Raw genomic sequence first — 12171 nt, forward strand, 5'->3', positions numbered from 1 at the left:
CTTGACTATGTCTTTTATATTCCTAGATGTCTAAGCACACATTTAATACTCTTACCTTTTCAGTTCTTCAACATCACAGTTATTTTCTGGCAAGACCTTGATTCCTCGACCATAGCAGGTACCTCCATGAAGATGAAATTCTAGATGTGCAATATTTGACTGCTTCTTAGGAGTTATTGGCTGAATTTTTGTGTGTAAACTATAAATCCTGAGAAAGCTGCCAATCTAAAATTAAAGTTATATTTTAAGTAAAAAACTACTGCCGTCTTTTAAGAATGTTCAATCATATCATTTTCCTTTCACTTTGTATTTCCTAAATTGAGGCATTCTGTCTATTTTGATTATCATCTTCTTTGGCCCTGTCATTAAGAAATCTTGCCAAGTCTGAAGCTAAATTCAAATGATGCCTTTGAAAGCTTTTTCACTTGCCAATACATTAGTGTGGGAAAAAAAGTGAAGAATATAATTCAAGATTCAGTGCTTTTCTAGGCATAATAGATCTTCCCAAAATTAGTACTGAGTCGTGTAGGAGGAGCCTGACTATTACCAAACTGTATTTTGCAAACAACTCACTCTCAAAACTGAATATCCTATGCCTGCATCTCCTTAGTCAATGACTGGAATGGACAACTAATTGGTAATCTGCTTTATCTCCGAACATTAGATATTTAAGGATCCTGAAGGTCACAGATGAAACTAATGTTACATACATACTAGTTGACATTGATATAACTGGTATGGTTATTCGTCTCACTGTAACTATAGAGTTATCCTTTTTTGCATGATCACACTTTAAGCCAAAATTGCTGCCTGAATGGAAGCTGACCATCCAAATTCCATCTACTTACTCCAGCAACACACTGAGTGAGATTTGCACCACACTGAATAATGATCAAGCAGTCCAATGAGAAATCACAGCAAGTGACTTATTTCACCCCAGAACTTCATGAAAAGTTGGGCAGAAGGCCACATGAAATAAGAAAAACCTTTAAGCTCTATCTAAAGTCAGTGATTCCAACACCCCACAACTCCCGCCTCCTCAACTCAACACAAGCACACACAGTATACTCTGAGGAAGATCAGAAAGCCCCAGGGTAGGGAACCTGGAATTTACGGGGACCTACAGGGTCCAACGCAGGTATGACAGCACAAATACTAAGACAGCACAGGTACCCAAATGGTCTGAGGTCCTTTGCACAATGTCTTGATATGCCATAGAGATTCCTGAAGATTCAGCACTTTAAGCCTCAATGATCCAGGAGAGCCTAACTCTGGAGAGTGGAGGTCAGCACAAGAATCCAGAAGAACCAGGACAAGACCAAGCAGGGCCAACCACTCCACCCAAAAATGCAGTAGGAGACACAGTTTGGACATGGAACAAACCCTCAATTCAGGAACTAAAGGTAGAGAAAGGAATAAATTAAAAACGCAGACAAGTATCAAAAATTATTGTGGCTCTAGAGATGCTCCAAAATAAGCAAAGAGTAATTTTAACAACTTCAAGAAGAAGTTTTAAAAATAGATTTTATACAGGATCACCTAAATACCTAGAAAAAGAGATAAAAATGACATAAAACCTACAGAGGAAAAAAAATTGAAGAATAAATAGCTTAGAAGAGAAAGTGGTAAACATTATCCAAAAAACACAGAAAACCAGAAAACACAGAAATGAATGCGTTTAAAAGACAGTAAGAATTATTAGAATAAAATCAAAAGACTGAAATATAAGGAATGTGATATAAAAAGTTACTGAGAAAATGGGTCAAGGAAAGTTAAAGAACCATTAGAATTCTAGAAAACCATGCTTTAAAAAAAAAGTCTAGACACTACATTTCAGTAAATAAAGTGAAAACTACCCAATTCTATTAGAATGAAAGACCAAAGTGAGAATAAAAAAAATTCACCAATCAATTTCTAAGAGTTCAAAAGAAAGTGTTCCAGGAATGCCATAACCAAAATCCAGAGATCCCATTTCAAAGAAGAAAGTACTGCAAGAATCCAGAAGGAAGCAGATCAGTTGCCAAGGAACCAGAGTCAGGAATATGCAACTTCTACTACAGTTATAAGCAAACAAAGATCATACACAGTAGATATATAAGAAATGGATTTAAATTTAGAAGAACAAGAGCCATTTCCTAAGAAATGTGTTCAAAGAATACGAACAAATAGTTTTCAAAGTAAGAAATCCAAACTATCAATAAGCACATGAAAATATGTTCCCAATCACCAGCAGTTAGAGAAATGCAAATTAAAGCAACTCTGAAGTTTTACCTCATACCTATCATACTGACAAAAATGAAAAATGACAATTGTTGGAAGGGTTATGGGAAAATAGGCACATTATGTACTATTGGTTGAGTTGTGAATTAGTCCAGCCATTCTGGAAAACATTTTGGAACTGTGACCAAAAAGTCACTAACCTGTGCAAACTCTTTGCCCCAGCAATACTATTATGTGACGTATACTCTAAAGAAATCAAGGAAAGTGAACAAAAGACCAATATGTACAAAGATATTTAAAGTGTGTGTGTGTATGTGTGTGTGTGTGTGTGTGTGTGTGTGTGTGTGTGCATGTGTGTAGAAGCAGCAAAATACTGGAAACTAAGAGAGTACATAAAATGATTAAATGGTTGATTTCAGAGAAAACTGGGACTGACTCCAAATTCAATGTTTTTTCTACTGCATCCCACTGCTTCCTCAAAAACAACATAAATAAACTTTTAAATTCTCTCTATCAATGCTAGTAAGCATGTTTTCTTCAAGCTGAGATATTAAGAGACTTGCCCAGGGTCACTCATTCAGTATATGTCAGAGGCAAGGTCTTCCTGGCTTTGAGGTCAGCAGTCTGACTAAGCTCTGCTACCTCTCACAGACACCAAGAAATATTTTTTTAAAAAATCTCTATTTCAAGCAGAATTTTCATCATTTATTCATTCATTCATTTGTTCCTTTCTTTTTTTTTTTGTTTTGGATTTGTGATTTCATCAGACTAGGGACCTTGATTTGTAGAGACTCTACTTCTGCAGAATGTAACTCATAGGCTTAGAGGGCTGTGTTGAACCCTGAGAGAAGGGTAAGTAATTTGCCTATGGTTATACAGCTAATATATGGCAGAGATAGCAACTGAACCCACATTTTCCCAATTCCAGGCCATACTGCCTTTCATTTCCATTTATACTCAGATTAAAATACTCAGCAAACTGAATAAATAAGAATCATCAAGACCAAATATACACACTAAGATTTTCTTACACTGACATCAAAATAGAAATCATACAGTAAGAATAACAAGTTGCTATATTCATACATTCCTTCTGGTGGCAGTCTTGTATTTTAGCTCAATTTTTAGTAAGAGGCCTGGTGAAACAAAGCATACATAATATTATAACAGAGTAGGTCAAATGCAGATCAGTATGCTGACAAGATTCCAAATAGATTAAATTTTAACTGATGAAACACTATCAGAAAGAAAAGGAAAAAAAAACTGGATATGAATTAAAATATTTAAGAAAAATGAATCAGAAAGAAATCATGAGGTTTAATTTTCAAGAAGCATTAAAGAAATGTACAGTACTTCTAATCATTTATTTACCAAAAAATCTGCCTAAAATTTAAATAGTATCTTCCTCCACTGTACTTTAAGTAAGTATTTACTCTAAATGAAAATAAGAATTCTGGCAACATAAGTTAAATATTTTCAGTAACAGCAAAATAAAGTACAATATATAGAAAAATGCCAGAGGGCAGCTAGGTGGTGCAGTAAATAAAGCTCTGCCCTTGAAGTCAGGAGGACCTGAGTTCAAATCCAGCCTCAGACACTTGACACTTACTAGCTGTGTGACCCTGGGCAAGTCACTTAACCCTGACTGTCTCACCAAAAAGCGCAAAAAAAGAAAAAAAAAGCCAGAGAATACAAAGATTTTATATAGTCATTCAATGGAGCATTTGTCTAGTTGTACCTCACTTTACACAATACATATATTCATTAAAGTTACAGGAAAATAAATTTAAACAATTTGTGATGTGCTTTTGGATTCAAAATTCTAGTAAATACTTCTTAAAGAGAAAAAAAATCCTTTTGAAAACAAATAATTACTCTACCTCTAACGTACTACCCTGATACATGTTTGTGGCATGAAAGTACCCCTTGATTCTGGACCTATATGACACTGAGTTCAAGACCAGGAAGCTCAACTAACATGGAAAATAAATATGGGAAAAAATAAGTTCAAGACTGACAGTGGTGCAAATATTGCCCCAGTTTTCCAAGTACCTGCCTAATTTGAGAGAGGTTCGTGAAAAGAAGCTTATATGGTGATGGTGCATTTTGTTTTCCCCACAAAACCATAAAACACTCTACCAAGGCAGAGTTGGAGCACAGAGCTCTTAAACTGATAAAATCACACTTGTAGTGTAGTCAAGATTTTTCATACAGTAGAGGCAGAATGGTGGAGAAAGAAACAGTACTGGAATTGGAGTCAGAAATTATTCAGATTCAAATTATCAGTCTGACACCTACTAATTCATTAAAACAAAAAGAGCACAAGTTTTGGATTCAAAGGACCTGTCTGTGGTGCTACCCATGTGTCTTTAGTCAAATCACTTGATTTCTGTGAACTTTAGTCCCTGTGGGGTAGAGGTTGACTTATTTTCCTATACATTTACTTAACCACTGTGGACTTCAGTTTTATTTTCCGTAAAATGGGAATAACACTTACGCTCCATACCTTACAAGGTTGCTATGGACAAAGTGTTTACTATACCTTCAAGTACCACATATATGAGAGTTATCATTACATCATCATCATTTTTATTACTTATAATAATAATGAGGAGGAGAATGATACACACAATGTCCCAGAGTCAGCCCAATTTATGAGGGATCAATTCACAAAGTATCTGAAAAAGGGAAGATGAGAGAAAGGGAGTGAGAGAATCACAACTAACAAACATCCTACCTATCCATTTCAACAAAAATTTTAAAGGGCCACACACACACATCTAAGACGGAATGTAGAGGGCAGCCCTGCCTGGTTCTGGGTTCTGTTGACCTGCTGGGTATAGCTGTGCCTCTGGTGATTTGTGGGAGGAGATGAATTATACAGGTTGAGCAAGTATAGATAAGATACAATTTGCATCATTGGGAAGAATGTCTTTATAGCTGAAATCTCAGATTCACTGAAATATCTAAGAATTACTATAAAGATAATACACTCCATTGTTTAAAAATAAAAAACCTAAACACTTTTAAAAGCAATAAGTGCTATGCTAATGCAAAATGTTACTAGAAGAATTATTATTCTTTACAATCCTTCAAACCGAAAACTTAACTATTCTGCAGCAGAAAATGTCCAAGGCACAATACTGAAACCATATACAGTATGGTCACATACATACATACAATGCCAATATAATTACAGGAAAAAAAATGGATCAGACTAGATTTCCAACATCATCAAGAGTATATAAAGGTACTAAACCTGGAAGTAATACCCCAATTTGGCACCTCTGAGTCTCCATGCAAAAGATTCAAGACGCAAATTAGCAAACTTTAAACATCAATGAGGAAAACTGTTGAGATAAAAGTTAAAGACTGAAAGATTACATAAAATATTCTGTGACTAGATGGAAAGATGTGATTTGATTTGTTTACAGTATTTATAAGAGGCCAACTTCTTCCCACAAAATCTATGGATCAAGAGAAAAGTCACAGATGATAGAAGATACACGGAAGAAAAGCAAAGAAAGGAAGAGAAAAAGAAAAGAAACATGGAGATTAAAAGTGGCAATGATTGGAACAACGACAGACACAGAAAAAGAAATTACAGAGATGGAGAGTAGAAGACAACAGAAATCTGCAGTCTGGGTGAGATCAAAGAGCTTTAAGGAAGCAACAAAAAAATTTTCTACTCTCTCTACTTTGGTTACAAGGTTAAAAAAATATATATATTACACACATACACACACACACACACGTTTAAATTTTCTTCAAGTGTGCAATGAAAAAGATACACTAACCAAAAGAGTTCAAAAGCACATAAAGTATTCACTGTATGAGTTACAAACACCCAAAACCTAAGCTTCACTTCTACTCCGCATCGATACCTACCAGAACATAAATTAAGCAGAGCAGTAATGATAACTCTGAAACATATAAAGAATTCTTAGATTATAGAACTCCTTAACAGCCAAAGGTGAGATCCCAAACTTCTGGGATCAGACACATAAGGTTATAGAGGGGTAACAGAAGAAGCACAAAGTGGTAAATCAATGTTACAAGTTACAAGTCTACAGCCAGGCTTGATGCTGTCGCTGGTCTTGTGTGTGTTGTAAGGGGGTGGAATTTCACAAGCATTACAGCAGGGTAATAAGTTTTGTCAATACAGTCACAAGCCTAAGCAGCAAAGGATCAACCAATGTGCTTAGGAGTAGGAGAGAGGCTTATCAACTTGAACAGCAATGAAGCCCTCCATGAGGCAAAAATCGCCTCCCAGAAGAGTTGAAGCTAAATCCCATCAACACTGGGAAGATAAACAGAACAGGATCAAAGGAACATGGGTTTCTGAGTTTCTTGGGCACAAGGCTTGACTCATTTCCAGCTACCTAAGTCTCCTGCTTTTGAGATGCCCAAATGTGTCCTTAGATGTAACTCCCCACTCAGCTGATGAGACACAGCAGGCAGTTAATTATCTGCACATAAAAACATGCCAATATTGTTGATCACTCTCTTAATTATGCTCTACCTTTTAACTGTGCATCTTACGTGTTTACTTGCTTCCAGTTCCTCCGTAGTAAAACTTCCTGTACTTCTCTTGTTGAAAAATCATGCACTCCTTCCTCCTGCCCACTGCTTTTTCCTGAAATCTATCTCCCTGGTTTGACCTGACTTCCACTGAGAAACAGCCCTGGATGACACAAACTATAATACAACATCATTACTTCTTCACGATATTCCAATTGCTTTTATTTCAGAAACAAATTCTTCCTTACAGGTCAGAATCAAGTCCTCCTGTGGCTTCTTCTACTTTCTAAAGGATGACTTTATTAGTAAGACAAGCCAAGAATTCCTCACCTTTGCTTTTCTCAGAGACTTCAAGCAGAAGTTTGCATAACCAGTCTCCCATTACTACTAGAGCTTGCCTATAGCCCAGCACTGTGATCTGCATCTAGAACTCATCATCCAATTCCTTTTTCTCTATCTGCAACACAATAACTCTTCTGTTTCTCCCACAAATGGTCCTCACTCAAATGCTCTACACAATATTTCTCTCCTCCAGTATGTATACTTCCAAACCACAATATAATCTATCATTATACAATGATATCTTACTGCCCCCCTTTTATGCAATTTGTTATTTCTTCAATATGATGTTTCCCAAAAGTCTTTGTGTGATCCTAAGCCTTAGTAGCCTAAAACTATACTAAGACTTTTGGGATACCCTATATATTTAAAAATATTATATAATACTTTCTCATTAACATATATTATTCAAATTTTACATTCTGTTTCAACAAGCTTCATTTACATTTTGTACATACTTCACAGAATCTGAGAATTTAAAGGGATCTTAGTGGTCATCCTGTTCAACCCATCCTCAAAAGGAAGCCCCACTATAACACACCTGGCAAATAAGCTGTCCTCCAATGGGAGCTCACCATCTCTAGAGGTGGTGGAGCTCTAATTAGAAAGATGCTTTTTCCTAACATCAAGACTAAATTTGTCTCTTGTTTAGTCGTTTCAGTTGTGTCCAACTCTTCATGGCCACATCTAACAAAGATATCTAACAAAGATACCACAGTGGTTTGCCATTTCCTTGTCCAGCTCCTTTTACAGATGAGGAAACTAAGGCAAATAGGGTAAAGTGACTTGCCCAGGGTCACACAGCTAATAAATGTCTGAGGCCAGATTTGAACTCAAGAAGATAAGTCTTCCAGACTCTAGGCCCAAAGCTCTATCCACTGTGCCATCTAGCTGCCCCAAATTTGCCTCTTACTAGCTTCGATCTGTTGTTCCTGATTCTGTGTTTTACAGCCAAAGAGTACAAGTCTAATATTACCATACGTGACAGACCTTTAAATACTTGAAGATATCTATCATACACAACCTGAATCTTTTCTATTCCAGTTCCTTCAACTGATCCTTCACCATTCGGATTATCATCCTCTGGGCACTCTTCAGCTTTCTATATTGTAGTTCCCCAAACTGGACACAATATTTATATATTATCTGACTAGGACAGAGTACAGAAGGAATATTGCCTTTTATTCCTAGAAACTATGCCTCTTTAATGGAACCCTAAACTGAATCTGCTCTTTTGACTACTATATCACACTGTTAATTTGCATTTAGTGGATGTAGTTTGCAGTCCATTCAGATCTTTTCTAGTACAACTGCTAATCACATCTTCCCTATGTTGTGAAGTAGGTTCTCTGGACAGTCAAGATCCTTTTCAATCCTAAATCTGTCATCCACTGAGTTAGCTATCTATTCCATGTTTCGGTCATCTACAAATTTGATGAGTTTATCATCTATGCCTTTATCTAAGTCAGTGATAAAATGTTAAACAATGTAGTGCCAAACACAGATTCCATGGAACACTCAACTGGAGACATTCTCCTACAATGACAATAAATAATTACACTCTATTTTCCTACCTTGCAATCAAGAATTTAACATTTTAATTCTATATGCTGAAGCGTTTTGGCAGAAAGGAAAACTCTGTTAAATATTAATTGGAAGTTTTTGTTTTTGTAGAACCTGGCATATTGGTAAGTATATAAATACATACTTTTTTGCTCTGAAAAGCAAAAAAGATGGAGCCTATGACCATTTCAATGTTGAGACGATTCTATATTATGTAAAACCACAAAGCTTTATGGCTTATGTAAAGACTTTTTTTTTCATTTTAACATTATACTGCAAAAGAATAAAATTATCTTTTTGGATATGACACAGCTTAAACCAAATTCCATTTGCTCGTGTCACCCTCTGGTGGCTAAACCATAAAAAAAAAAAAAGAAAAGCCAAGGTAGGAAGAAAGGAAAGGAAAAGAACAGAAAACACAAAGAAAATTACTGCATTTGCTTATTCTACATATCTTTACTAAACCCTTACTATATTAAAAGTGTCACGCTGTGTGTTGAGCTAAATAAAAATACGTAAAATAGCATAAATAGGTTAAGGATACATGTTTATAGATTCTAATCCATAAAATCTTGGGACTGGAAGGAACATCTAGTTTAATTTCAAGTTACAAGTTAGGAAACTAAGGACCAGAAAGGTAATGAAGATCAAGAGAATAAGGTGAAAGGAATGAAATTGAGAATGTAGATTAAAAAAATGTAGACGTTGTAAGAAAAATATAAAATCTTATTTTCATTAGTATGGCTATAACATGTAAGACACAATCTACTCCCCCACCAAAGATTTAGAAAACTGTATCTTTTTAAATGAACAAGGAGTCAAAATCCTAAAGAAGAAAGTCATCAAGTATCCCAAAAGTTGAAGAGTAGCAATTAATTACCTCTGATCTGGTATTGGTATATATAATATGCAAATGGTAAAAGGTAAAAATGGTCTGTTATTCCCACCACTAGCTCTGGTTTACTCCTACCATATGAGCTTAACATAAAGCTAACAACTATTTTTATCTGAATAGACAAGTACACGGGACAGTTGTATATTGAAAATACATGGTATAACATCTTATTTGTTCTAGGAAACAAATCAAACATTCTTATTTCATTGTTGAAGAATAATACTTCCAATAAACTATCATAAAAATGCAAACAAAAACAGAGTCTCACACCACTTCAAAACAATTCCAGTTGTTTAGGAGTACACCAAATCCTTTACTATTTTCCTTGCCTATTTAAAAGTAAACAACATTTTTTATTGAGAAATACAAAGTTGTGAACAATAATACCAAACCAAATAACAAAACTCAACATTAAAGCAGAATTTTAGACTTAAAACATCTTAAAGGAACAAGATGATACTACCTTCCACACCACTTTTGAGGAAATATACTAGAGAAATGATCTTGCAATTTTTTCATTCTCTTTATGAAGTTATTTAATTAGAAGCTTTTCTTCCAAGGGATTCCATGTACTGTGACTTTAAATAAATATTTTAATATAATTACATAGCGCTAAATAATGCCAAGGCATTGACAGAATACAAATCAGATCTGCAAGTAATCATTTGTGGATCTGAAATTAAGTCTAAAATATAAGTGGCATAAACATACATATACACAAGTTCGTGTGTGTTTGAATATGTATACGTAAATTGTTAAGCTTGTCTGGATTCTACCTCACCTGTAGAGATTTGGCCAATGCAACATGGTTATCATAAACCAGGATGTCTACTGTCAGATTCTGCAATTGATTAATACGATCTGCATCCCCTTCAAGAGAACCATCTTCAAATAAGACCTTCCAGGATGGAAATGGAGGTTTTGTACCATCCCACACCTATAATGCAAGGAAAATAAAGTCCAATGAAAATTTTACGCAAATATTTAAGTTAAAAAAGACATTTTATGGTTCTATGACATGTGGTTGATTAGAGCTTCTAAAATATAACTCTGAATTATAGATGTTAGACACTACCTGGAAGTAGGGGGCACAGTAAAGGAATAAATAATGGCTGAATTCTACAAGCTTTTAGAAAGCATGTACAATGTTCCAGGCACTGTTAGACCCTTGACATAAAGCAAAAATGAAGAAATCTCTGCCCACATGGAGTTTACATTTTACTGAAGGGATATAACATATATTTGATAAATACTGGATGATCTGAGAATGGAGAGAACACCTGGGGAGATCAAGAACAGATTTGCTTTTCAAAAAGATAGCATCTATATGGAGAGTGAAGGAAGCTAAGAATCCTAAGGTATGGGAGGAAAATGAGTGTAATCCTGGCATGGGGGCCAGCTTGTGAGAGGGAACAGATATTGGAGGCAGAATGTCAAAATAATATGAGTTTGTGGAATAGCTAGTAGTCCGGTGAATTTGAAATTCAGAATGAATGAAGAAGTAAGTATATGAAATATGACTGGTAAATTACAAGATAGTGAAGGAGTTTAAATGCAAAGTTAATTTTTTTACAGGTGAGTTAAATGGTTAAATATGTGCTTTAGAAAGATTATTTTGATAGCTGTGTTTCTAGAATGGTGGGTCAAAATTAATATTAAATGCAATGACCAACCAGGATTCCAGAAGACTAATGATGGGGCATCCTATCATCTCCTGGCAGAGAGGTGATAAGAAGATACAAAATAAAACACACATTTTTTGACATGTTCAATCGAATCATTTCTTTTACTTGACTATGCAACGTTTATTGCAAAAATTTTATTTTTCTTTCTCTTTCATTTTTTCAAATAGAGGTGTGAGGGAAAATAAATGCTTGTTTAATTGAAAAGAAAAAAGAAAGGAAAGGAAGTACTGGAGTACTTCCTACGTATTAAAAGGTGATACTTGTTAGGGGGTGGGAGGGAAGGCAGTGAAGAAAGTACTTTGTAACCTGCCCTCCCCTCTGCCCCCAATAAGAATGCCAGCTCCTTGGAGGCAAAGATGATTTCATTACTGTCTTTATTTCCCCACTATTTTATGTGTTGCCTGGCACGTAGTAAGCACTTAATAAATGCTTTTTGAATTGAATTCTGGATGTCATATTTAAGGAAGGCCACTAGTGGATATTCAGAGAAAGGCAACCAGCTAGGGGAAAAACCTCATGATCTTGCTATTGAAGGATTTGTTAAAAATAACTGGGAATATTTAACCTGAGGAAAAATGGGCACGTGTGTGTGTGTATTAGATCACAGATTATGAGCTAGAAGGGGAGGTCAGATAGTCTAAACCCTTCAATTTATATAAGAGGAGATCAAGGTCTAGGGAAGTTAAAGGACTTGTTACACAGTTAGTAAAGGGCAAAGACAGATTCAAACTTAGGTATACTCTGAGTTTGTTACTGAGGACAGAATTAAGAGTAATGGCTAGAAGTAATAAAGAGGCAAAATATGGGGAAGAGGTCATAACAGCTGTACTTAAAGAGGAAGAAGAATGAGCTCAGGCATCTGTTAAGCTCCTATTATGGGTCAGGTACTTTTCTAAGTGATTTACAAATATTATCTCATTTGATTCTCAAAACAGCCTGTGACATAGG

The 12171-nt window shown here is 35.4% G+C and overlaps 1 protein-coding gene across 3 annotated transcripts in view; it reads right to left on the reverse strand.

Annotated features, from left to right (window-relative positions):
* POT1 (protection of telomeres 1) overlaps positions 1-12171 on the reverse strand; it is a 102369-nt gene that overhangs the window by 20972 nt on the left and 69226 nt on the right. For all 3 annotated transcript variants that reach the window (XM_027840208.1, XM_027840207.1, XM_027840209.1), the window contains 2 exons: positions 10320-10475; positions 56-225 (listed from right to left, as the gene is read on the reverse strand). In XM_027840208.1, coding sequence (XP_027696009.1) covers positions 56-225; positions 10320-10475 — 326 coding nt within the window. The remainder of the gene's footprint in view (positions 1-55; positions 226-10319; positions 10476-12171) is intronic.

The sequence above is a fragment of the Vombatus ursinus genome, unplaced genomic scaffold, assembly GCF_900497805.2.
Source record: "Vombatus ursinus unplaced genomic scaffold, bare-nosed wombat genome assembly UNPS02014839.1, whole genome shotgun sequence".
Classification (NCBI taxonomy): domain Eukaryota; kingdom Metazoa; phylum Chordata; class Mammalia; order Diprotodontia; family Vombatidae; genus Vombatus; species Vombatus ursinus.